This window comes from Somniosus microcephalus, chromosome 10, assembly GCF_052327205.1.
Source record: "Somniosus microcephalus isolate GS21.2 chromosome 10, FLI_Smic_1.0, whole genome shotgun sequence".
Classification (NCBI taxonomy): domain Eukaryota; kingdom Metazoa; phylum Chordata; class Chondrichthyes; order Squaliformes; family Somniosidae; genus Somniosus; species Somniosus microcephalus.
Window position 1 is genome coordinate 176,413,921 of NC_140996.1, and position 27,509 is coordinate 176,441,429.

At 45.3% G+C, this 27,509-nt stretch overlaps 1 protein-coding gene across 1 annotated transcript in view; it reads left to right on the top strand.

The window, feature by feature from the left end:
• The first annotated feature begins 4,906 nt into the window (after positions 1-4,906).
• Positions 4,907-27,509, top strand: part of LOC147111871 (anoctamin-7-like) — a 75,681-nt gene continuing 53,078 nt past the window's right edge. Inside the window, exons 1-2 of the mRNA XM_085999211.1 lie at positions 4,907-5,738; positions 7,882-8,046. Coding sequence (XP_085855337.1) covers positions 5,442-5,738; positions 7,882-8,046 — 462 coding nt within the window. The 5' untranslated portion in view covers positions 4,907-5,441. The remainder of the gene's footprint in view (positions 5,739-7,881; positions 8,047-27,509) is intronic.

Genomic DNA, 27,509 nt, shown 5'->3' on the forward strand with positions numbered 1-27,509 from the left:
ACCTGTGGAGGCGCAAGGAATGACTGACCGCAACTCTGGAGGAGGCGGACCTGTGTGGGAGCGGCAGTGGGACCTGAGAGAAGGCGGAGCGGCCATAAAGGTGCGCTGCAGAGGAGGCCCAACACCGGAGGAGGTGGACCTACGTGGGAGCGGCAGCGGGACCTGAGAGAAGGCAGAGCGGCCATAAAGGTGCGCTGCAGAGGAGGCCCAACACCGGAGGAGGTGGACCTGTGTGGGAGCGGCAGCAGGACCTGAGAGAAGGCAGAGCAGCCATAAAGGAGCACAGCAGAGGAGGCCCGACACCGGAGTGCTGCGAGTTGGGAAAGAGTCCGAGAGCGGGAGCAGTCAAACAACAACAACTGCAAAACCACGAAAGTGACGTCACAACCAGGGAATGAGCTGATTGGTAAGTAGGACCTGGTGAGTATTTCTACAGTCCAGTCGTTGAAGTAAAAGTAAGGTCTCTAGTTTAGAGTAAGTAGTGTTTAAAGGGAAGTAAGGTCCCTAGTGTATTTAATATTCTTTAATTTAAAGGAAGTAAAGGGAGTAAGTTAAGGGTAGGACATGGCAGGACAGCTCGGTAGCGTGGAGTGCTCCTCCTGTGCTATGTGGGAAGTCAGGGACACTTTCGGTGTCCAGGGCGAACACATGTGCAGGAAGTGTCTCCAGCTGCAGCTACTCGAAATCAGCATTTTGGAGCTGCAGCTGGAGTCACTGTGGAGCATCCGCGAAGCTGAGATCTTCGTGGATAGCATGTTTAACGAGGTGGTCACACCGCAGGTAAAGAGTGCACAGGCAGACAGGGAATGGGTGACCACCAGACAGAGTAAAAGAACTAGGAAGGTAGTGCAGGAGTCCCCTGGGTCCATCTCCCTCTCCAACAGAATTTTCGTTTTGGATACTGCTGATGGAGATGGTTTCTCAGGGGAATGCAGCAAGAGCCAAGTCCATGGCACTACGAGTGGCTCAGCTGCACAGGAGGGGAGGAAAAAGAGTGGGAAAGCAATAGTGATAGGCGATTCTATTGTAAGGGGAACAGATAGACGTTTCTGTGGCCACAGACTTGACTCCAGGATGGTATGTTGCCTCCCTGGTGCCAGGGTCAAGGATGTCACTGAACGGCTGCAGGGCATTCTGAAGGGGGAGGGCGAACAGTCAGAGGTCGTGGTTCACATTGGTACCAATGACATAGGTAGATAGAGGGATGAGGTCCTGCAACAAGAATTTAGGGAGCTGGGTGGCATATTAAAAAGCAGGACCTCAAAGGTTGTAATCTCTGGATTACTCCTGGTGCCATGTGCTAGTGAGTATAGGAATAGAAGGATAGAGCAGATGAATGCGTGGCTAAAGAGTTGGTGCAGGAGGGAGGGCTTTAGTTTCCTAGATCGCTGGATCTGCTTCTGGGGAAGGTGGGACCTGTACAAGTCGGACAGGTTGCACCTAAACCAGAATGGGACCAACATCCTTGCGGGGAGGTTTGCTAGTGTGCTGTTGGGGGGTGTTTAAACTAACTTGGCAGGGGGATGAGATATGGAGTGGAGCTATAGTAGGGGGTGATGCACAGCCAAATATAGAGGAAAAAACAAGTCAGCCTGGAAGGCAGAGCAAATATGTAATGGCACAAGGGAGTATGGCAAGGCTGGATGGCATTTATTTTAATGCAAGGAGTCTTGCGAGTAAGGCAGATGAATTGAAGGTGTTGATGAACACATGGGAGTATGATATTGTTGCTATCACAGAGACATGGTTGAGGGAGGGTCAGGACTGGCAGCTCAATATTCCGGGGTATAGAATCTTCAGGCGAGACAGAGGGGTGTGTAAAAGAGGAGGGGGTGTCGCAATATTAATCAAGGAGTCAATTACTGCTGTAAGGAGGGATGATATCTTAGCAGGTTCCTCTAATGAGGCCATATGGGTAGAACTTAAAAACAAAAAGGGGGCAAGCACTTTGCTGGGAGTGTACTATAGGCCCCCAAACAGTCAGGGGGAGATAGAGGAACAGATATGTAGGCAAATCTCGGAGAAGTGTAGAAATAATAGGGTAACAATAGTAGGGGATTTCAACTTCCCCAATATTAACTGGGATAGTCAGAGTGTGAAAGGCTTAGAGGGTGCGGAATTCTTAAAGTGCATCCAGGAGAGCTTTTTGAGCCAGCATGTAGAAAGTCCTACAAGAGAGGGGGCGGTACTGGACTTAATTCTAGGGAATGTAGCCAGGCAAGTGGTAGAAGTGTCAGTAGGAGAGCATTTTGGTGACAGTGACCATAATTCAATGAGATTTAAGGTAGTCATGGAAAAGGACAAAGATGGACTGGAAATAAAAGTTCTAAATTGGGGGAAGGCCATTTTTAATATGATAAGGCAGGATCTGGCCAAAGTGGACTGGGATCACCTACTTGTAGGAAAATCCACATCAGAGCAGTGGGAGCCTTTCAGAAAGGATATAGAGAGAGTACAATGCCAACATGTTCCCGTAAAAGTCAAAGGTGGGACCAACAAGCCCATGGAACCCTGGATGTCAAGGGATATACAAGAATGGATTAGGAAAAAAGGGAGACTTTTGGCAGATACAAAGGACTAAAAACAGTGGAAGCCCTAGAGGAGCATAGAAAGTGCAGGGGGGTACTTAAAAAAGAAATTAGGAGAGCAAAGAGGGGGCATGAAAAAACACTGGCGGGCAAAATAAAGGAAAATCCCAAGGTGTTTTATAAGTATATTAAGGGCAAGAGGATAACCAGGGAAAGAGTAGGGCCCATTAGGGTCGAAAGTGGCAATCTGTGTGTAGAGCCGGAAGATGTGGGTGAGGTTATAAATGAATATTTTGTATCTGTGTTCACTATGGAGAAGGACGATGTAGGCATAGAAATCAGGCAGGGGGATTGTGATATACTTGAACAAATTAGTATTGATAGGGAGGAGGTACTAGTGGGTTTAGTGGGCTTAAAAGTGGATAAATCCCCAGACCCAGATGAGATGTATCCCAGGCTGCTGTGTGAGGCAAGGGAGGAGATTTCAGGGGCTCTGACACAAATTTTCAGAACCTCTCTGACCACAGGGAAGGTGCCAGAGGACTGGAGGACAGCTAACATAGTACCATTATTCAAGAAGGGTAGTAGGGATAAACCAGGGAATTACAGGCCAGTGAGCCTAACATCAGTGGCAGGGAAATTATTGGAAAAAATTCTGAGGGACAGAATTAGTCTCCACTTGGAGAGGCAAGGATTAATCAAGGATAATCAGCATGGCTTTGTCAGGCGGAGATCATGCCTAACCAATTTGATTGAATTTTTCGAGGGGGTGACTAGGTGCATGGATGTGGGTAGTGCAGTTGATGTAGTCTACACGGACTTCAGTAAGGCTTTTGACAAAATCCCGCATGGGAGACTGGTCAAGAAGGTAAGAGCCCATGGGATCCAGGGCAATTTGGCACATTGGATCCAAAATTGGCTTAGTGGCAGGAGGCAAAGGGTGATGGTTGAAGGTTGTTTTTGTGACTGGAAGCCTGTGCCCAGTGGTGTACCGCAGGGATCAGTGCTGGATTCTTTGCTGTTTGTAGTTTACATTAATGATTTAGATATGAATGTAGGAGGTATGATAAGTAAGTTCGCAGATGACCCGAAAATTGGTGGAGTGCTAAATAGCGAAGAGGGAAGCCTCAGGCTACAGGACGATATAGATGGGTTGGTCAGATGGGCAGAACAGTGGCAAATGGAATTTAACCCTGAAAAGTGTGAGGTGATGTATTTTGGGAGGACTAACAAGGCAAGGGAATACACAATGAATGGTAGGACCCTAGGAAGGACAGAGGATCAGAGGGACCTTGGTGTGCATGTACATAGATCCCTGAAGGCAGCAGGTAGATAAGGTGGTTGAGAAGGCATATGGGATACTTGCCTTCATTAGCCAAGGCATAGAATATAAGAGCAGGGAGGTTATGATGGAGCTGTACAAAATGCTAGTTAGGCCACAGCTGAAATACTGTGTGCAGTTCTAGTCGCCACACTATAGGAAGGATGTGATTGCATTAGAAAGGGTGCAGAGGAGATTCACCAGGATGTTACCTGGGCTGGAGTGCTTCAACTATGAAGAGACACTGGACAGGCTGGGGTTGTTTTCCTTAGAGCAGAGAAGGCTGAGGGGGGACCTGATTGAGGTGTACAAAATTATGAGGGGCATAGATAGGGTAGATAGAAAGGAACTTTTCCCCTTAGTAGAGGGGTCAATAACCAGGGGGCATAGTTTCAAGGTAAGGGGCAGGAGGTTTAGAGGGGATTTGAGGAAAAACTTTTTCACCCAGAAGGTGGTTGGAATCTGGAACTCACTGCCTGAAAGGATGGTAGAGGCAGGAACCCTCACAACATTCAAGAAGCATTTAGATGAGCACTTGAAACGCCATAGCATACAAGGCTATGGACCAAGTGCTGGGAAATGGGATAAGGATAGGGCTTGATGGCCAGTGCGGACATGATGGGCCGAATGGCCTCTTTCTGTGCTGTATAAATCTATGACTTCTGAATTTCCGCATTTATCTGCTAAATGGGCTAAATCCTGCAATTGTTGTCAGTTTCAGAAGGGTAATGACGGCGAACACCCAAACTGGCCTAATCAACCTGATGTTGAGCCCCATTCCTGGCGGGAGGCTTTTAAACAACACCATTTAACTTCAAAAATCTGGACCAAAAATGCCCAGGACCTGGAATCCTCAAACTGTTTGTATTTATTTAGGCGGAAGAAGGATGACGGCGAACGCTGACAGTTTCGTCGTCATTACCACTGCAAAATCCGGGCCAATTGTGTTATCAGAACCACTGATTTACGGTGGTATTCTAGTATTTTTACCTGTTATTTGAGATTGAACTCTGGAATTTTGATAATTTTTCTGTGAAAAGTGTAAATCAGTGGCCATTATTATTATTGCTGTGATATGTTCCTTTATATATGTACTCAATTTTATCTTAATTTTTTGAAACACTGAAATGGGCTGGTGCAACATTGGGAGAGAGGGAAGAGGCATAGGGTTCAGCAGCACTAGGGAAGTCCTGGGATTTCATAGTATTAGCAGACGGGTGAGCACTGGGGTTTGGAAGAACTGAGGTCGGGATCCTAGACTTTGGCAACGCTGCGGCAAGGGTCAATAATCGTTTTCTCCTAAAACATCTTTGCTCATAAAGGTTTCAAAATACCCTCCCCCGCCTTCTCTAACCCCCACTATTGCATTAGTTAAGAGTGTTTCAATTCGGCAAGGTCGGAGTCCCGTGCATGCACGTCAGCGAAGGAGGAAGTTCTCATTGCTTATCAATATGCACATTGAAGGGTAAGCCAAAAGAAGCTTCCGGATGAGGCTTGTTTACTCATGCGTACATTCTCGGCATTCTCAGTAATTGGTGGATTGTGTAAAGTTGAGGTTTTGCATCCGAAATATTATACACGCTACAGCGGCAATGGAAACAACAGAGGAGCCCCAGGTGATTGACTATGTGTTAGTGTACGAAAAAGGAAACGGTCACCCTTACGCTAAAGAGAGAATGGAGTTTCTGAGGGAAGTGAAAAAATTGGGGCTCAACCTGGACCCTGATGTGACCGACAAGGAAGGGGCTGTGAGTTTAGGTAATGAGGTAATGGCGAATGATGAAAACAAACAGAGAGACACAAATCAGATTATTAAAATCTACGCTCCGTTTAAGATATTGAGCCAAGCAGCTGAAAAAATGAGATTGAAGATGCCATTGAATGTTCAGGTAAGAAAATCATAACCACTTCTAAGAACAACTTATAAAGATTCAATGCAGCATCTGAGAATGATCACATTCCCATTGTAACTATTGCTTATCCACAGAAATACATGTATCTCAGAATGACCCGAGTTATTGATTATAATTTATAACCCCTTTTTGTTAAAAAGGTGTGTCGTGTACACGGTCTGAGGCCTTTTATAATGTGCATCCTTGGACTTTACACTCATGCCACAAGGAACTCTATTTATTGCAACAGAGTGTACTGGATATAATGTATAATTTAGCATTATTCAGAGTCACTGTGGAAGATCTTTCTGAGAAACAGTGTGTAGAAAGTATGCTTTCTGAAGGCTGGCATTCACGTCATAAGATCCCTTTTATAAAAAAAAAATCAAATTCCAGAAAAGAAACTTGTAAAAGGTGTGTGCTGTCCCATATTGTCCCTCTAAACCGGCTTTGTTCATCAGAGATTGTTTTGTGTTTTCTTGCACCAATTGGCAAAACAAAAACATTTTCAACCTCCAACCTGTGATAGATAAAATGCTATAAATGGCAAAAAAAGGTAAATAAAATTTTAAAAAGCAAACCTAAAGTCTAAAATTTAAACATTAATAGAATTTTACAAGTACCTCAGTCATAGAAAAATAATTATGGAGCCCTTCACAGAATCACACAGACCCCACAGTGCAGATAGAGGCCATTTCGGCCCATCGAGCCTGCACCAACACATATCCCACCCGATCCCCATAACCCAACGTATTTAATCCCCCTAACACTAAGGGTCAATTTATCATAGCCAATCAACCTAGCCCGCACATCTTTGGACTGTGGGAGGAAACCGGAGCACCCGGAGGAAACCCACGCAAACACGGGGAGAATGTGCAAACTCCACACAGACAGTCACCCGAGGCCGGATTCGAACCCGGGTCTCTGGCGCTGTGAGGCAACAGTGCTAACCACTATGCCACCGTGCTGCCCTTCTCTGGTGTTACTTGATAAAGTTCCACAAGTAACTGTTCAAGTATGAGTCTAACAATGAGTTGGCAAGCTATTTGGCTGAGCCCATTCCTGTCTTCACCCAACAATCACTTTCAGCAAGGGTTACTGGAATGACGTATGAAGAGAGATTTCGTCAATTAGGCTTATATTCGCTGGAGTTTAGAAGAATGAGAGGGGATCTCATTGAAACTTATAAAATTCTAACAGGACTAGACAGACTAGATGCAGGAAGGATGTTCCCAATGGCAGGGGAGTCCAGAACCAGCGGTCACAGTCTAAGGATAAGGGGTAAGCCATTTAGGACAGAGATGAGGAGGAATTTCTTCACCCAGAGAGTGGTGAACCTGTGGAATTCTCTACCACAGAAGGCAGTTGAGGCCAATTTATTAAATATATTCAAGAAGGAGTTAGATATATTTCTTAAGGCTAAAGGGATCAAGGGATATGGGGAGAAGGCAGGGACAGGGTACTGAATTTGGATGATCAGCCATGATCTCATTAAATGGCGGAACAGGCTCAAGGGACCGAATGGCCTACTCCTGCTCCTATCTTCTATGTTTCTATGATAAGAAACCCTGGCAGATATTTTCTCTTCCTGGCTCAGGGGCAACTGAGCCCAACTTTATGCTGGGCGGGAGCAGAAATGTGCTCGTCAATGCACGCCGCCCCATCCCTGCCTCCCTCCCCTGTTCCCTGGCATCCAAGTCCGATGGCGGAAGGTACAACCATTCATATATGGGTTAGCTTATGTAAAAGAAATGCAAATGAGGAAAATATGTCATCCAACATACCTCCAGCATATGCATCAGTTGAATGCTGGAAGCAACACTGGCCGCCTGTTAAGCCCAAGCATCCAAAGTTTAAAGCTTCAGTATTGTGGATCTGAGAGCTGGTTAAATATGCGTAAATGAGAAAGGTAAGTTCATGTGTCAAGCAACACTGAAACTCAAAAGGCAACAATAAGAATCAATTGAACTCCTGGGTCGTTACTGCCCACACCTCCCCCATCTCCTGTGACAAGTTACCAGGATCCTTGTAACAGTTATATCTATAACAAATTACAAAATGAAATATTTGCTTACAAATTACAAATACTAAAAAGCAAATTCATTTTTGTGTGTTGAAATTTTGATTTTGGTTATTTCAGAATGTTAACATTCCAACAACTGGTCTGTCGAACTTGCTGAATTATCTTGAGACAGACAATGAAGACGACTATTTCAGTGCACCTTATAGACATGACAAGCAACATCTATTTGCAGGAATTGATAAGAAGACCACTTTTTTTCGTCCTGCCGTGAGATCTCTAATTGTAAATTGCATTTTTTGTTGTGATAGTCATTAGTTTTAATTTGTACTACACTTGTTTACACAATAATGGTTTCTCCCTCCCCCAAAAAATGTTTTCCAAGCGTGTAAATACATTTCTGGAGGATTACTACATATGAATTTATAATATACTAGCAGGGGAGCCCGGCGTTGTCAGGGCAATTTTGGGCCGCGCGGTCTCCGTGCCCCTGTGTGTCCCCCCTCTCTGTCCCTCTCCTCGTCTCCCTGTGCTGTCCTCTCCCTCCCTCCCCTCTCCCTGCCTAGCGCCTGAGGCCCGGTGCTGTTGTGATAGCGGCCGTGCGGGGCCTAGCGGTTGAGGCGCGGCCAGGCTGTCGGACCGAGATGGACCCGAGCTGAGCTCCCCCGCGAATCGCGCGGCTGACGGCCGGCCGCTGCCGCTCCCCCGACCGCTGTGTGTGTCGGGCCGAGCGGTTGCGAGGCACGGCCCGAGTGAGCCCAACTTACCTGCCACTCAGGCGGAGCGGGATCGGGAGCCGGAATGTGGAGGTTTGTTTTGGTGTTGCTGTCCCCGTGGGGATGGAAAAAATGGCAGCGAAGTTTAGGGAGACTGGAGGATTAGGACCCGCCCGTGACGCACTGATTGGTCAACCATCAGGTGAGTGAACTGTAGGATTGGTCAAGCAGCACGTCAGTCAACGCTAATGACAGGTAGGATTTTTGAGCTTTTTTTGTATATTGTCATAACAATTTTTGTGTGACGAAAAAGTAAATATGCCTACGAGAGTCCCCTAATGATAAGCTTTCTTTTGATATACATATATGTGTAGGTACACTCTATAACTTTTGATTGTATAGCCGGACAGAGAGACAGACAGACAGAGAGACATACCGTTTTATATATATAGATTTTAACTCCTGCAAAATGCAGAATCTTACAAATTGTGCAACAAAAATGTGTGAGATCAGTGTTTTTAAACTTGGGTTGTGATTCTCAGTTCCTACAAGCTAATTGCAAAGACAAACAGGTAGATTCCAAAATGAATTATTTCTGTACAGAGTACAGATACTAAAGAAGGTCATTCACTTTTTTGAAATGAATGGAAATGATAATTAGACAGTTTCTATGACGGGCGGCTGATCCGTAAAGCCAGTTTTGCACCTGAGTAGTAAGTTGAAAATCTATTGTCCTGTGTGGCGCTGATCCCTAAAGCTCTTCAGACTGCAGTGTAAATATTCCCTGGTAGTCTTATTTCACTTTTATTTACACCTCTGAAGCCCCTTGAGACTTTTTCCTATGGTAAAGACATAATTGTAAGTTGTTGTTGTCACTTACACCCTTCCTCTCACTCAATGAGTCTGGCAATGTGCAGTGGAAAAAAATAATGTCATAGTTTTGTAAATTCTGCCAAATTTGTGGAGAAAATAGTCAATTTTGTAGTAAACGTTTGGTCAAGTTAAATTTCTTTAGCAGCCTCCTAATCTACCCAGAAGGATCCTGGATCATTGCCTTGATTGTGTTGGCTCCTGATGTTCACCCATTTTGAGCAGTGCAGCTGGGAGATTTGCCTGCAATACTTGGAATCAGGAATAGGTGATCAAGGATTCTCCTAAGACAGTTGTAAGGTCCAATGTTTCTGTTTACAGGAATGGGAATAACAATACATCTTTGAACTTTATTCTATCACTTACCTTTCATCCCTAGTATCATTAGTTCTTCATCTATTGCATCTATTTGATGTCAATATTTCTTGCTATTTGCTTGTCTTTTTCACCCTTTTTCGCTCACCAGTAAAGTTTTCGCTCACCAGTAAATCTTATCATTCCTTCAGTTCAGTGTTTGCCAGCTGCTGTTGAATTTGCAGAATTGATTTTTCTGCACATCAAAATATTTCTTACACATATTTCTTAGCATACGTGTCTTGTAAAACAATAAAGTCAGCTGTGATACTGAGCACACAGATCAATCCTGGGCCATTCCTGGTCTGAATGGGTTAGTACCACACTGGGTGGTGCATTTACCCGCTTAGCCAAAGGGGAGGCTAGCCATTGTGAGCTCAGACCTACCTGTTAGCAGCAATAAACATTGGACCTAAATTGGCTGGAATGGTGTGTTTGGCAGCGCACACCGTTAATTGAACTTTTCAGCTCACTGTTCATATCCATCTTTATTGATGTCATCATTTGCTGGAACGTCGATTCATCTGTAGCATGGTGAGGTCAGTGACGAATCAGAGACCTTGTGGATGGCTCAGCCAATGGTTAAGATACAGATCAGCCATGATCTAATTGAATGGCAGAACAGGCTCGAGGGGCTGAATGGCCTACTCCTGTTTCTAAGCTCTTACCCTGCACTATACTATAAATACCTGACAATAGATGCCATAAGGCAGATTGAGGTGTGGCACTGGGAGATGCAACTTCTGAAATCAACTTTAAAAAGTTAATTACCGTTAACAAAAATGTTTTAAAAGGCTGTTAAAACTAATCTCTGAGTCTGCACATCCCTATTAGGAGCACTTCCCCGATGCCCTTTGTTTACATGCAGAATGGACATCAATTGGGCATCATAGATAATTAGCACATTTAGCGAGTGATAACCTTTTCTGTTGATAAAAGTGACAGGTTCCTCAAATGGAGCGGCACATGGGTCCCAGCACTACAATTCACAATTCACAATTCAAATCGCTTTATTGGCATGATAAGTTACATCTTATGTTGCCAAAGCATCAAAATACATTTATGGTTTAGCACATAAACGCAGTTCTATTCATACAGTGTATAAACAGGTATACCCCTGAGTGTATAAATATACATTCGCATTGTTTATATATATTCTTTTCTTAGTTTACTGGTTGTCCCTCTGTTCATGGCAAGCTGTAACATAGTGTGCCGCCAGTGTTATACAGCTTCTCTCCTCTCCCAGTAGGAATGGGAGTTTTTGGTTGTCATTCAGATTTCTGAAATCAGGGCATATTTGTGAGAATTTTTGGTAGAAATTCTCCCTGATGCCCTGATATTTTCCACAAGCTGTGAGGAAGTGCATCTCTGTCTCCACCACTCCCTGACTGCAGTGAGAGCATATCCTGTCCTCTCTTGGCAGCCTGGTCTGCCTGTGTCTGCCTTTTTCGATCGCTAGGCTATGTTCGCTAAGTCTGTACCTTGTCAAGGTTCTTCTCAGTTTGTTATCCTTTACCATGGTCAGGTAATCAGCTATGTTGTATTGTCTGTTTAGGGCCAAGTAGCAATTGAGTTTGCTTTGGGTTTTTGTTGTTTCTGCCCAATATGTCAGATATTTTTCCTTTTGCTTAGCGACGATTGTGTTGGGTCGAATTCTTTGTGTTACCCTGTCACTGTCCTGGGGCTGGTTATTGTTAGTATTGTTAGTAGTTACTTCACTGAGTCCCAGGACTAGTTGACTGAGGGTATTCTTCTTTATGGTCAGCTCTTGGCATTTCAGGGCGTCGTAGTGATAGCATTGGGGATTGCTCATTTGTAGGTGATTCCAAAATTTGGTGGCTCTTTTTTGGATAGTGATTATTAATGGATATTGGCCTAGTTCCGCCCTGCATGCATTGTTTACTGTTTTCCTTTGAGTCCGGAGGATACTTTTACAGAATTCTGCATGTAGGATCTCAATTGGGTGTTTGTCCCATTTTGGAAATTCTTGTTGAGTTAGCGGTCCCCATACCTCACTGCCATAGAGTGCAATTGGTTCAATTACTGATTTGAAAATTTTGAGCCAAATGTTAATTGGGATTTCTATTTGGATTGATTTTTTGATGGCATAGAAAGCCCTTCTTGCTTTCTCTTTCAGTTCATTCACAGCCAGTTTGAAGTTTCCCGTAGAACTGATTTTTAAGCCCAAGTATGTGTAGTTAGTGGTTTGTTCAATTTTGGTTGTTCCTACTGTGAAATTTATTTTGGGTCCCTGATGTTTGGATCTTTGCTGGAACACAAGGACTTTGGTTTTTTGGGGATTTATTGTCAGGGCCCAAGTCTGGCAGTACGACTCCAGCAGGTCCAGGTTTTGCTGTAGCCCCTCTTTAGTAGGTGACAGCAGAACCAGGTCGTCTGCATAGAGGAGGAATTTAACCTTGGATTCATATAGGGTGAGGCCGGGTGCTGTAGATTGTTCAAGTAGTTTTGCCAATCCATTTATGTAAATATTAAAGAGTGTCGGTGAGATTGGCGAGCCCTGCGTCACCCCCCGCCCCTGTGGGAAGTATTTTGTTTGTTTGTCTCCAATTTTAACTGCACATTTGTTGTTTGTATACATTGATTTAATTACATCATATGTTTTCCCTCCTACCCCACTTTCGATAAGTTTCAGGAATAAACCGTCATGCCAGATGGAGTCGAAAGCCTTCTGGAAATCTACAAAGCATGCGTAGATTTTGCTTTTGTTATGGTGAACGTGTTTGTCAATTAGGGTCTGTAGGGTGAAGATATGATCGGATGTTCTATAGTTTGGCAGGAATCCAATTTGGCTTTTACTCAAGACATTGTGCTCCTCAAGGAAGTTTATAAGTCTTTTGTTTATGATGCTACAGAATACCTTCCCCAGGTTACTGTTTACACAGATGCCTCGATAGTTGTTTGGGTCGATTTTGTCCCCACTTTTGTATATGGGCGTTATGAGTCCTTTGTTCCAGATATCAGGGAAATAACCGACACTCAGAACCAAGTTGAAGAGTTTTAGGATAGCCAGTTTCATTTTGTTGTCTGTGTGTTTAATCATCTCGTTTAGTATGCCGTCTGTCCCGCAGGCTTTTCCTGGTCGCAGGTCCTTGAGTTTTTCAAGAAGTTCTTTTTCTGTTATTATGGCGTCCAGCGGGTTTTGGTTATCTTTTATGGCCATTTCTAGCTTTTCCAGTTTTTTGCATATTTGGTGTTGCTCTGGTCTTAGTGTGTTTTTCTGGTATAATTTTTCAAAGTGGTTTACCCATGTGTCCCCATTTTGAATGGCCAAATCGTCGTGTTGTTTTTTGTGTAGTGTTTTCAAGTTTTCCCAGAAACAATTGGAATCAATGGATTCCTCCATGGAGCTGAGTGTATTCTTAATATATTGCTCTTTTTTGGTTCTGAGTGTGTTTCTGTATTGTGTTAGTGTCTGACAATAAGTAAGGCGTAGTTCCTCGTTTTCTGGATGTCTGTGTTTTTGGTTTGATATTTTTCTAAGTTTTTTCCTCATGTTATGGCAATCTCGGTCAAACCATTTTTCATAGTTTTTTGTTTTGGGTTTGTTCTTGCGAGCTTTCAAGTTTGCATTTGTTGCCAAATTATCAAAAATATTGTTTAGTTTACTAACTGCCCGGTTTACGCCTTCTTTATTGTGAGTGTATATGTTATCCAGAAAGGTGTCTAAGAGAGCTTGAGTTGATGCATTGCTAATTGTTTTCTGGTATTTTTCCGTGTCGTTTTTGGCCCATCTGTACGATTTTTTGGTGTTGTACAGTTTACTGGGTTGTGTTTCTATGTTGTTTGTTTCTGTCTTTTTGAGGAACATAGTAATTTGACTGTGATCTGACAGTGTTGTTTGTGGTTTGACTGTGAATGCTCTGAAAGAGGATGGGTCTAAGTCTGTAATCATATAGTCTACTGTGCTGCAGCCAAGAGGTGAGCAATAGGTCGATCTTCCTAGGAGGTCTCCTATGAACCTACCATTGACAATGTACAGACCCAGGTTTCGACAGAGCTGTAGTAGCTGTTTTCCGTTGGTATTTGACTGCTTGTCGCAGTTATGCCTGTATGGAAGGGAAGGGATGTCAAAGTGGTTATTCCCGAAAACGTAATTGTTTCCCTGATTATTGGTGAAGTCTGGTTCTTCGCCCGTTCTTGAATTGAGGTCCCCACAGATCAACACGTTCCCCTGGGCCTGGTATTGGATAATTTCCCCCTCCATGTTGGAGAAGGTGTCCTCTTTAAAGTACGGGGAATCGATTGGAGGGATATAAAGTGCGCAAATGTAAACATCTTGGGTGTTTGAGATAATCTCCCTCTCAAGTTTGAGCCACATGTGGTTTTCGCCCTTTTTTATAAATTTGATGTAATTCTTAAGTTCTGTTTTAAACCAGATCAGTATGCCTCCGGAGTCTCTGCCTTGGGTTACACTTGGTAATTTATTGGAGGGGACCACCAGCTCAGTGTACCCTTGGGGACAGCCAGTGTGTCCTTTTCCTTTATACCAAGTTTCCTGTAAAATGATAATATCTAGGTCTTTAGTTTCATCTATGAACTCTGGGGTCCTACTTTTCACTTCTCGCAGTGAAGAGCGTAGACCTTGGATATTCCAGGTCGAAATATATAAGGATTTCATGTTAAGTTTGATCTTTTACTATGATAGGTTAAAGAGTGGTACGTGTTTGTCGTGTCTAAGTGTGGGAAAAAAAAATCACATCAGTTGTCTACAAAAGTTAATACAATTTGGTTACAGTTCTTTCTATTAATTAGTCCTTGATCCATAAGGCGGAAGTAGATGCTGCTGCACATCTGCTTATTGTCTCTTAATGGATTGTTTCTGTCTGAGGTATTGCGCACGTCCTGTGCATCTCTCCCTCTGTCTGGCTGGGAGCAGTCCTATTCCCCTGTGGGACAGGAGTGGTGCAGGTCTGATATTGTTGTTTTGCATGGGGATCCTCTCTGGTCTCGGTTGGTGTGTTGGTGGTCCTTGTAGTGTTCCTGATATGTACCCCGCTGATCTCTGGTGGTCGGGGGGGGGTCCTCTTGGAGTCTGGGTATGGACCCGGTTAAAAGCGACGTCCTTCAGGGCTTTAGCAAAGATCGATATTCTTTGCCTTTGGATGTGGACGTGGTCGTAAAGACATTCCTCATCGAGGGTGGGGTGTTGGGCCAGGTGTACGTTGTGGTTTGATTCGCAGTCTCTTGCTATGCTGTCATTTATCTCATGAATTGTGTTGTTGTTGAAGTCTGTTCTCGGCAATATTGTGGAAACAGTGATTCTAGTGTTTGGAAATGTACTGCTTGCTTTCCTAATCATTGCTCTGAGCGATGTTGCTACTTCTTTCTGTTGGGTCTTTAGGTCATTTGTGCCCGTGTGTATTATTATGTGTTGGGGGGAGCCTAATCTGGCTTTGGTCAGCCATCCCATGGCTCTGTTTGTTGTTGGGCACCAGATCTTTTCTACTTTACTTCTAGGGAATAGCTTTTTCTCCCATAGAAATTTCCCATTTGAGTCTATGAGTATTACGACGTCAGCCTTGTTTGTGTTTACTGTCTGGTGGCTTTCGCTTGGACTCATAGTGTGTGTGCTGGGCTGGGGTGTCTGGTGTGTGCGTACCTCTTGTGAGCGGCCCGCTTGTGGTTCCACGGTGGTGGGGGAAGATTGCGAATCAGTATGCTGGTCGGTCTGTGTGGCACCCCTTGTATTGTGTGTCTGTTGCTTTTGTTCCGTGTGGGAGTGCAGCCGTTCCGTCCGGCTCTGTCTTGTCTTATCTCTAGCCTCTGGTTGCTGGTCTAATGGTGTTATCTCTCCTCTATGGCTCTCTTCTTTTTCCTGCAGCTCTTTCACCTGATTCCTAAGTAGATTCACCTGGTTCTCAAGTAGCTTCAGCTCTCTCTTGTGTCTCTCCCTCTCCTGATTTTGATCGTCATTCATTTTGAGGAAGTCCTCTCTAAGTTTAACCATCTCTATCTCTAATTGATTAAATTTATCTTTTGGTTGTATCTGGCTGTGTGATCCCGGGGTATGTGTCTGGTCGGCCCTGGAAGGCTCACTCACTTCCTGGCTAGGCTGGTCGGCCCTGGAGGGCTCACTCACTTCCTGGCTATGCTGCTCTTCTCTTGGTGAGCTGGGAATGGTAGGGGGACTATGTGTGGCTTCCTCCCTGGTAGTTATGCTGGGGTTTGTCAGTTGTATCGTGTGGCTGTGGTTCCCCGGGGTTAGTGTCTGGTTTGAACTGTGTGGCTCGTTCACCTCCTGACCAGGCAGATTTTCTCCTGGTAAGTTGTCAATGTTGGGGGGAGTGCGGGCCACTCTGGGGCTGTTCCTTCCCCCCTTAGTTAATTTTTTCAGTGTCCTGAAGGCCGTTGCAAATTTGTCGAGGTTGCCTTGCACTAATATTGTTCCAGTATTGTACGCGTTGACCGTCATAGTTGAACTGTCTCCTGGTGTGTTAATTTTCATTATGGACCCATTTGCGGTATTTTCTAGCTTAACATTGGTATAGTGTGATTTTATTGCTGTGATCCAAGCCACTGGCTGATCTGAGTAGAAAATGAGGTTACTTTTTGTCCCATTGTTGTAACAGTCAGCAAAAAGTGTTTCTGGTTTTTCTCTCATCTGCTCATGCTTGATCGCTTTTATAGCTTTTTTTGCGGTGTTGGGGGGAATCTGGAAGCGGGGCTGTTGTGGATCTTCTGATTCGCTCATTTTTGGTAAAGTATTGTTGATCTTAGAATAAGCTTTTCTGGGGCCCCGGGTTTGGTGTTTCCCTCTCCCTGTTCGCGAACTTTCCCGGTCCCCCTCTCCGACCCCGTGGTCCCTGGGCCTCGGCTTCTGGGTTCACCCTTCTCAGGTCTGGGTCTGTGAGCCGCTGTTTCCCGGTGCCTTCGGGCTGTTCCCCTCCCCCTCAGAGGTCTCTGTGCCTCTGTCTCGGCCTGGCTCCTCGGGCCTTTCCCTGGCTTCAGTCTCCCTCCCTGGGCCCTGTACTCACAGTCTTGGTTTGCTTCTGGAAGCCTTCTGGTTGCTCCCCTTCTCCTCAGAGGTCTCTGGGCCTGGCTCCTCGGGCCTTTCCCGGGCTTTCTAGCCCAGCCGCCGCTCGGGCTGTGCCTCGTTCGCCGTTCGGGTGCTGGACTGCGGTCGTCGCTCGGGTGCTGGATTGCGGCCGTCGCTCGGGTGCTGGACTGCGGTCGTCGCTCGGGTGCTGGACTGCGGCCGCCGATCGGGCCGTGTCTCGTTCGCCGCTCGGGCTCCCCGAGTCACCTCGTTCCGGCTGCCGCTGTGTCTCCGTGCGGCCTCCCCGATTCGCCTCGTTTCCCGAAGCGGCCTCCCCGAGTCTCCTCGCTCCGGCTGCCGCTGCGTCTCCGTGCGGCCTTCGCGCCTCGGTTCCCGATGCGGCCGAGTCACCTCGCTTCTGCTGCTGCTGTGGCCCCGTGCGGCCGCTGTTCTTTGGTTTGTATATTTTTTTTTCCCTTATTTCTTTTTTTTCTTTGGCTTTTTTTTTTCTAATTTCCTCTGGTTTTTTTTCCTTTGGTGGTCTCTTTGATGGTCTTTTCCTTCCTTACTTAATCTAGACTAAACTAAACTTAAACTTAACTAAACAAACTAAACTAACTTAACTAGAACTAAATTTAACTTTAAAACCTTTTAAAACTTGAAATGAACCTTTTTTTTCCCCACTTTAAACACTAAAAACACTAAAAATTCAGCAGCCCATCTTCAGCGTGTGTATTCACTCTGTCTGGCTGTCTGGCACCCTGGGGAATCCAGCAATCCTGTAGAGGTTGATGGACCTTTCTCTTTGCTGTGCAGGGGACATGTTGTATTTAATGAAGTTGAATGCCCTGCGGAAGATAGCATCTGTCACCTGTTGAATTCAGGTCCTCCCAGCTCTTGGTCCTATGTTACAAAAGTTTGCAGTGCTTGACTGGAAGGAACCGATGATATAGAAATTGAGGACTGTTGTCACCTTCATTGCCACCAACAAGGCCTTGCGGGAGGTGGACTTTAGGTCTTAATGGAGAATCTCACAGAGATGGTCAATTGCTTCCCTGTTGGAGTGCAGTCTGTGCACACAGAGCTTCTCCGACAGTGCCTCAAATGACCTGTGCACTCTCCATGACAGGTAGTAGCGAAATTGGTTCAGTCATCGGCCATGGTGCCTCAAATGATGCGCCTGCTCCCTCTGCTCCATAATAATCGGGAACAGGGAAATGCCCAGTGGATAGGCCATTACAATGCTTTCACCTTCCTTACAGGTAGAAATCAGTGGGGGCCCTGAAAGTAATTGCCTTCAAAGACTAACAGCACTCTGGATGGCAGAACTGGCAAGAATAAATTGCCTAATTGAGAGATTTAGCAAAAGAAAATCTTAGAACAATTTCCAGACTGTTGGGGTGAGGCACCACAGTTTCTAGGGTCCCTTTTTGGCCTCCCAAGCTGAGAGTTGCATTGGCCATAAATCACGTCATTACCAGGTCAGCCATGCCATTACTTTTCAGCCTAACTGGCTATGGCACGAATAATGGCGTAACACAACTCATGGCATTACTCCATTATTTCCTGGAACTTTTACGTGTTAACAATGCTGCATGCCATTAATACAACATTACTGTGGTGTTAGTTTGCAGTAAATTCAGGTCCAAATATTAAAATAGGGGGCAACCAGGAAGTAACTCATCCCCCAAAGAGCAATATTGAGGGTGCAGTGCACTCCACCGCAGTGAGCTGGGCACCAGTGGTTATATAGGCTTCAACAGTCAAGGACAGCATTCTGATCTTTACACAATTTAACTGATTGAGTTCACCTAGCTAATGTGAAATTTATAAATATGGCCTTTTTTCATTAGCCATTTGCATTCTCACTATAGTACAGCGAAGATTCACCAGACTGATACCTGGGATGGCAGGAATGACGTATGAGGAGAGATTGGGTCGATTGGGCTTGTACTCACTGGAGTTTAGAAGAATGAGAGGGGATCTCATTGAAACTTATAAAATTCTGACAGGACTGGACAGACTAGATGCAGGAAGGATGTTCCCGATGGTCGGGGAGTCCAGAACCAGGGGACACAGTCAGGATAAGGGGTAGGCCATTCAGGACAGAAATAAGGAGGAATTTCTTCACCCAGAGAGTGGTGAACCTGTGGAATTCTCTGCCACACAGGGCAGTTGAGGCCAATTCATTAAATATATTCAAGAAGGAATTGGATATATTTCTTGAGGCTAAAGGGACATGGGGAGAAAGCAGGGACAGGGTACTGAGTTTGGATGATCAGCCATGATCTCATTGAATGGCGGAGCAGGCTCGAGGGGCCGAATGACCTACTCCTGCTCCTATCTTCTATGTTTCTATGTTTCTGTACTTGCTGAACAACTGGCTTATATATTTTGAAGATGTTTGAATCTTTTAGCACATTTGTCAGTGTGATCCAGCATGTTGTCACATGCTCCTGGTTTAGTCTCATTATGATTCCCCTGCTGACTGAGTCCTGCTCACTACTGCTGCCAACTGAATCCTGCCTATTGTCATAGTGGTAAGCTTTCCTCAGCCACCAAAAGTTCATAGAATTACATAGAATTCACAGCACAGAAACAGGCCGATCAGCGCAACAGGTCTATGCTGGTGTTTATGCCCCACACGAGCCTCCTCCCACCATACTACATCTAACCATATCCACATAGCCTTTTATTAATTCTTCCTCTTGTACTTATCTAACTTCCCCTGAAATGCATCTTTGCTATTCGCCACAACCACTCCATGTGGTAGCAGTTCCACATTCTCACTACTTTTTCTCCTCGATTCCTTATTAGGTTTATTAGTGACTATATTATATTTATGTCCCCTAGTTTTGGACTCTTCACAAGTGGAAACATCTTCTCTATGTCTACCCTATCGGCCACCTTCATAATTTTAAAAAGGTCATCTCCCAGTCTTCTCTTTTCCAGAGAAAAGAGCCCCAGCCTGTTCAGCCTTTCCTGCTAGTTGTACTGTCTCAGTTCTGATATCATCCTTGTAAATCTTTTTTGCACTTTCTCCAGTGTTTCTATATCCTTTCTGTAATATGGAAAGCAGAAGAGTGCACAGACTCCAAGGTTCTATATAAGTTTAGTATCACTTCTCTGTTTTTGAATTCTCCTCCTCTAGTAAGTACAGTGATTTGTATGTTTTATGGCTTGTGTTACTACTTTAAATGATTTGTGAATCCGTACCCCTAAATCCCTTTGCGCCTCTACCCCATTTGGACTCTTGTTTTCCAAGGAGTAGGTGGCCTCCTTATTCCTCCTACCAAAATGTACCACCTCACACTTACCTATATTGAAATTAATTTGCAATTTACAAGTCCATTCTGCAAGTGTTCAGTTTCAGCCTTGGCTTAGCACTCTTGCCTCTGAGTCAGAAGGTTGTGGCTTCAAGTCAGTACTCCTTCACGTTGAACACTACTTGGCGGAAGCACTGAGGGTATCAAGGTTACAGAATGTACTCTGGGTGGGAGACAAGAATGGCTTGGTAGTACCACCACTGACTGGTATTTATTACCAATCCCTAGTTGTCCTGTACAACTGACTAGCAAGCCGAGTCCTAAAGAACATAGTTGCCAAAGTGACTTGCAGCAGGTGGTGAGATAACCAACATGAGGAAACAACCTACTTGACTTTGTCCTCATCAATCTACCTGTTGCAGATGCATCTGTCCATGATGGTATTGGTAGGAGAGACCACTGCTCAGTCCTTGTGGAGACCGAATCACATCTTCACACCGAGGACACCATCGTGTCGTGTGACACTGCCACCATGCTTAGGGGACTAGATTATGAACAGATCTAGCAGCTCAACACTGGGCATCCATGAGGTGCTGTGGGCCAACAGCAGCAGAATTGTATTCCACCATAATCTGTAACCTCATGGCTTGGTATATCCTTCACTCCTGCATCATCCGCAAACCAGATGACCAACCCTGCTTAAAAGAGGAGTGTAGAAGGACTTGCTGGAAACAGCACCAGACATACCTGAAAATGAGGTGCCAACCTGGTGAAACTACAACACAGAACTACATGCATGCTAAACAGCAGAAGCAGCTTGCTATAGTCAAAGCTAAGTGATCCCACAACCAACAGATCTGCAGTCCTGCCACATTCAGTCATGAATGGTGGTGGACATTTAAGCAATTAACGAGAGGAGGAGGCTCTATGAACACCCCCGTCTTCAATGATGGTGGAGCCCAGCACATGAGTGCAAAAGACAAGGCTGAAGAGTTCGGAACCATCTTCAGTCAGAATTGCCAAGTGGATCATCCTTCTCAGCTTCCTGCTCACGTCCCCACCATCACAGATGCTAGTCTTCATGTGGAGTGAATCGAATTGGCTGATATCTAGAAGTGGGTGAGTGCACTGGACACAGCAAAGGCTTTTTTTATTATTCATTCTCGGGATGTGGGCATCGCTGGCGAAGCTAATATTTATTACCCATCTCTGGTTGCCCTGTATAACTGAGTGTCTTGCTTTGACACTTCAGAAGGCAGTGAAGAGTCAACCACGTTGATGTGGGCATCACATATAGGTCAGACCAGGTAAAGACAGCAAGTTTCCTTGCCTCAAGGACATTAGAGACCTAGTTGGGTTTTTACGACAATCTGACAGTTTCCTGGTTAATTTTACTGATACCAGATTTCAGGCCCCAACAACATCCTGGCTATAGTGCTGAAAACTTGTGCTCCAGAACTAGCCGCATCTAGCCAAGCTGTTCCAGTGCAGCTACAACTGGCATCTAACCGACAATGTAGAAACTTGCCCAGGTATGACCAGTCCACAAAAAGCAGGACAAATCCAATCCGGCCAATTACTGCCCCATCAGCTGACTCTCGGCCATCAGCAGCATGATGGAAGGAGTCATCAACAGTGCTGTCATGCAGCACTTACTTACCAATAACTTGCTCACCGATGCTCAGTTTGGGTTCCACCAGAAATTCTTGGCTCCAGATCTCATTGCAGCCTTGGTCCAAACATGGACACGAGCTCAAATCCAGAGGTGAGGTGAAAGTGTCTGCACTTGACATCAAGGCAGCATTCGACCGAGTGTGGCACCAATCAGCCCTAGTAAAATGAAATAAATGGGAATCGGGGAAAACTCTCCAGTGGCTGGAATCATACGTAGCATAAAGGAGGATGGTTGTGGTTGTTGGAGACCAATCATCTCAGTCCCAGGACATCGCTGCAGGAGTTTCTCAGGACAGCATCCTCGGCCCAACCATCTTCAGCTCCTTCATCGGTGGTCTTCCCTCCATCATAAGGTCAAAAGTGGGGCTGTTCACTGACGATTGCACAGACGATTGCACAATGTTCAGCTCCATTCACAATTTGCCACATAATGAAGCAGTCCATGCACAAATGTTGCAAGACCTGAACAACATCCAGCCTTGGGCTGATAAGTGGTAAGTAACATTTGCGCCACACAAATGCCAAACAATGACAATCTCCAACAAGAGAGAGTCTAACCACCACCCCATGGCATTCAATGGCATTACCATCGCTGAATCCCCACCATCAACATCCTGGGGGTCACCATTGACCAAAAACTCAAGTGGACCAGCCACATAAATGCCATGGCTACTAGAGCAGGTCAGAGGCTGGGTATTCTGCGACGAGTGGCTCACCTCCTGACTCCCCAAAGTCTCTCGACCACCAACAAGGCACATGTCAGGATTGTGATGGAATACTCTCCACTTGCCTGGATGGGTAAAGCTGCAGCAACACTCAAGAAGTTCGACACCATCCAGGACAAAGCAGCCTGCTTGATTGGCACCCTATCCACCACCTTAAACATTCACTCCCTCCACCACCGGTGCACAGTGTCTGCAGTGTGTACTATCTACAGGATATAATGTAGCAAGTATTCAAGGCTTCTTCCGCAGCATCTTCCAAACCCGTAACCTCCACCACCAAGCAGGGCACGTGGCAGCAGGTACTTGGGAACACCACCACCTCTAAGTTTCCCTCCAGGTCACACACCATCCCAACTTGGACATATATCGCCATTCCTTCATTGTCGCTGAGTCAAAACCCTGGCCCTCCATACATAACAACATTGTAGGAGTACCTTCACCACCTGGTTCAAGAAGAAGGCCCACTACTACCTTCTCAAGGGCAACTAGGAATGGATAATAAACTGCTGCTAATGCCCATATCCCAAGAATATTTTTTTTTAAAGCCCCACTCCAAGGAGTTGAACACATAGGAGGAGAAATTCGGCTTGTTAGCGCCTGGGGGGCCGCTAATGGGTTTGCGGCAGGGCGCGGTGAATCCAACACCGCACGCGACATTCACCTGGGATTTAGCTCTACCGATAACATTTGGCGCCTACGCCTTTAGCGGCTGCCAGATTGTGATGTCAATGCGTGTGGAACGTCCCGTTAATGGCCCAGATGCAAAATTGACTGCCGCCCACCTGCCTTAGCGCCTGGCGTGAACAACGGCAGGAAGAGGAGGCGTGATGCAGTCGGATGGCCGCTGTAGGAGCGGTATTTAAAGGGATCAACATCCGGTTTCATTTTAGTCACCAATCAATGCTGCCTTCTCAGCTTGATATAGGGAAACAGCCGTTTTCAGTGAGGTAAACGCTTATTACTTTCAGAAGTGTTCTGGCTGCTAAAAATTTGTTAGTTTCATTGTGCTGAGATTTCGAACTCCTACACTTGGATACGTTAATGGGGGCTGTACTGGCACTCGACCTCGCCCTCCAGTATCAACGTCGGAAGCGCCGGAGGCAGAGACAAAGATTGGAAAATGTGGCCAGAGGGAGGAGGGCCAACAGGGCTGTCAACAAGAGTTCTTACCCTCCCAGGGTATTCTGGGAACACTTCTACTTAAATTTAACTGAGGAGCAGTGTCTTAGAAGGCTCCGCTTCAACAAGGAGCTGGTCACAGAGCTCTGCCACCTCCTGCAGCCGGACCTCGAGCCTCAGATCAGGACCGCCACTGCTCTCTCAGTGGCAGTCAAGGTCACCGTCGGCCTCAATTTCTACGCCAACGGATCCTTCCAGTCTGCAGCAGGAGACATATCTAACATTTCACAGTTCGCCATCCATCGCATCTGGGAGGTCACAGAGGCTCTTTACAGAAGGAGAAGGGACTACATTTCCTTCCCCGTGACCAGAGAGAAGCAGGACGAGCGTGCATGTGGCTTTGCCAGGATTATGGGCTTCCTCATGGTGCAGGGCGCCATTGACTGTACCCATGTGTCTTTGCGGATACTCCGTAACAATCCTGAGGTATTCCGTAACTGCAAAGGATACCACTTACTTAATGTGCAGTTGGTGTGCGACCACAGGCAGCAAATCCTCATCCTGGTAGCAGCCACAAAGCCTTCATCTGCGCCAGGATGTGTTCCAGCACTCTTCCAGCCACCACATCAAGCTCGTGGCTGGCTGGTCGGAGACGAGGGCTATCCGCTCTCCACCTGGCTCATGACTCCCCATCGCAGCCCCGACACTGCTGCTCAGCACTCATACAATGAGAGCCATGCTGCTACTAGGAACATCATCGAGCAGACCATTGGAGTGCTCAAGCAACGGTTCCACTGCCTTGCCCGCTCGGGAGGAGCCCTCCAGTACTCGGCTGAGTGGGAGTCCCTTTTCGTCATGTTGTGCTGCGAGCTGCATGCTGCACAACTTGGCCATCATGAGGGCCCAGCCATTGCCACCAGGCATAGTGGGATCACCTCAGGAGAAGGAAGAGGGAGAGGAGGGGGAGGAGGAGGAGCAACAGGAGAAGGAACAGCAGTGAAGGAAGAGGCAGCCACTCAATCAGCCTTCTGGAAGGGCTGATCAGCCTGATCAGACTACTGTTCCAATAAATTCTACCCCACATCCTGGTTGCTGACCACTTCCTCATCATTTCATCCATTTTGCTTGCCATATCACAGCGTAAAAGCTGAAATGAGAGATAGCACAAAATCAGCAAAATTCCATTAATAAATGTATCAACATTCAGTAAACACATATATACAACAATATTACCTAATCACCCTTGTACAAACCCTCACTTTCCCTCTTTGCAGTGCCTTTTCCTAATCTATTGCTTGTGATATCTTGAGACACAGCATATATATACAACAGCACAACATAGCTTCCAGTAAGAACTGTACTACACATGGCTTTATATTATATACATCAGTAGTCCACCAGATGGCTCTATTAAACATCGCCCTCCTTATTGAAGAAGTTAATCATAGCAAATAATCATTGTGCATGACTTGCATGGTATACACAACTCTTGGTATACATATCTCAAATGGAATCCATTTTATGTTTCCAAATTCTACTATAGAATTCTGTAACACAAACAAAAGATATGAACTTATTTTCCATATTTACAGATTAAACTTAACCACTGGTTTTCTGTTTTGAAGAGGATACCTTTTCTTGAACAGAACTTTCAGATCTTGTTGTAGGACTTTGACTCATTCTAGGCTGAGCCTGCAGAGATTTTTTCTCTCCAAGGGCTGACCTTGATCTACATTTGGACTCTTTACACTTTCAGACTGTTTGTCTGCCTGACTCAGGCTCAGATTTAAATTCTGACTTTGTCTTGGACTTGTTTCTGGTACATCTGATGTAGGATTTGCTACCGGTACTCTACTTGTAACAAGACTATCTGACTCATCAGAATAAATTGAATCATCCCAGCTTTCAACTCCTTCCACATCTGTAGGTAAGATATGATCAATGTGAACAAACCTAACCTTTCCATGATCAAACATCTTGACCAAATATGTGCGAGGGCCACATATCTTCACTACTCTTCCTGGTAACCACTTTAACCATTTATGGTGATGGTTCTTCACTCTAACCTTCTGGTTCAACTTCACACTTCTCTCTCTAACTACCTTTATCATGACTCACTTTCTGCCTTGATTGTTTCTCTTCTACGGACTGTGCCAAGTTTGGCTTTAACAACGAGAACCTGGTTCGTGGCTGTCGTTTGAGAAACAACTCTACTGGTTTTCTACCAGTAGTGTTATGAGGAGTATTCCAATAGGTAATCAGAAAATTTGCCAGTTTACGGTCCAACGACAACTGATGTTTCTTTGGATTTGGATCCAACATTTGCTTGATGAGGGCATGTTTGAGAATTTGTACTGTGCACTCTGCTATGCCATTTGAGGCAGGGTGGTACGGTGGAACTTTGGTATGTTTCACACCGTTTCTGCTCATGAACTGTGTGAACACTTCTGAACAAAACTGTGGCTCATTATCAGACACAATTTCTTCTGGAAGGCTGTATGAAGAAAACAATCTTCACAAATTGTGTAGTGTTTTGCTTGTTGTTACTTTCCACATCGGAAACACCTCTACCCACTTCGAGTGACTATCACTCTGAACAATTGCTGTCCTTCTAGCTCAGCAAAATCTACATGTAACCTTTGCCATACTCTGGGAGGCCATTTCCATGGCCGTAATGGTACTGATTATGGTTTCTTGCTCACCGATTGAATTGTTGTACACTGACTGACTATGTACTTTATCTCTTTATCTGAACCTGGCCACCATAAGTAACTGTGTGCAAAACTCTTGGTCAAGCACATTCCCAGGTGCTGGTCATGAACATCTCCTAACAATTTAGACTTGAACCTATTTGAGATAAACATTCTTGCTCCCCACATGATACAATCTTTATCCACTGACAGTTCATTCCTGCGAAGTATGGATGGATATCTTCCTCTGATACCTGGTTTGGCCATCCATTTGCTATGTAATCATTCACCTTTGACATAATTAGGTCAGGTTTGGTTGCCCTACCAATCTCTTCATCTGTGACTGGCAGCGCATTAATGTATGAGAAATAGAACACTTCTTCCTTATTGGGTGTAACTTGTGATGGGGATGGCAGTCTGGACATAGCATCAGCATTACTGTGATCAGCTGATTGTCTGTACTCAATGTCATAATTATACGCTGACAAAATCAAAGCCCATCTCTGCATTCGGGCTGCAGCTAAGGTTGGAACTGGAGACTTTGGATGGAGGATTGCTGTCAGGGGCTTATGGTCAGTAACTATGGTAAACTTACGACCAAACAAGTATTTGTGAAACTTCCTGACCCCAAAAATCAATGACGAAGCATCCCTTTCGATCTGCGCATAATTCCGCTCACTGGCACTGAGAGTGTGTGAAGCAAAAGCAATTGGTCTCTCCTCCCCACTATCTCATACATGAGAGATCACTGCCCCAACTCCATACAGAGAGGCGTCACACGCTAGCTTGATCTCCTTAGTTACATCATAGTGAACCAACATGGTACTCTCTACTAACTGCCTTTTACACTCTTTGAATGCTGTGTCGCATTCTTTTGACCACTTCCAAGGGATCTGTTTTCTCAACAGCTCATTCAGTGGATGTAACAATACAGCCAAGTTTGGGAGGAACTTTCCATAATAATTCAAAAGACCCAAAAATGATCGCAGTTCAGAAACATTCTTTGGAGTGGGTGCATTTCTGATTGCTTCCAGCTCTCCCATGGTTGGATGTAAACCATCTTTATCTACTCTGTGCCCTAAGTACTCCACTGAGTTTTGAAACAGCTCACACTTGTGAGCTGTCACTCATACTCCGTGCTTCTCTAGCCGTTTGAGCTCTTCATTCAACACCTCATCATGGATTTGCCTGTTTGGTGCTGAAATGAGTATGTCATCCAAATAACACACTACCCCATCAATCCCTTGCAAAAATTTGGTTCATCACGCCATGGAATATGTCAGGGGCAGAAGACACTCCAAATGGTAGCCTATTGAACTGATACAGGCCTCGGTGAG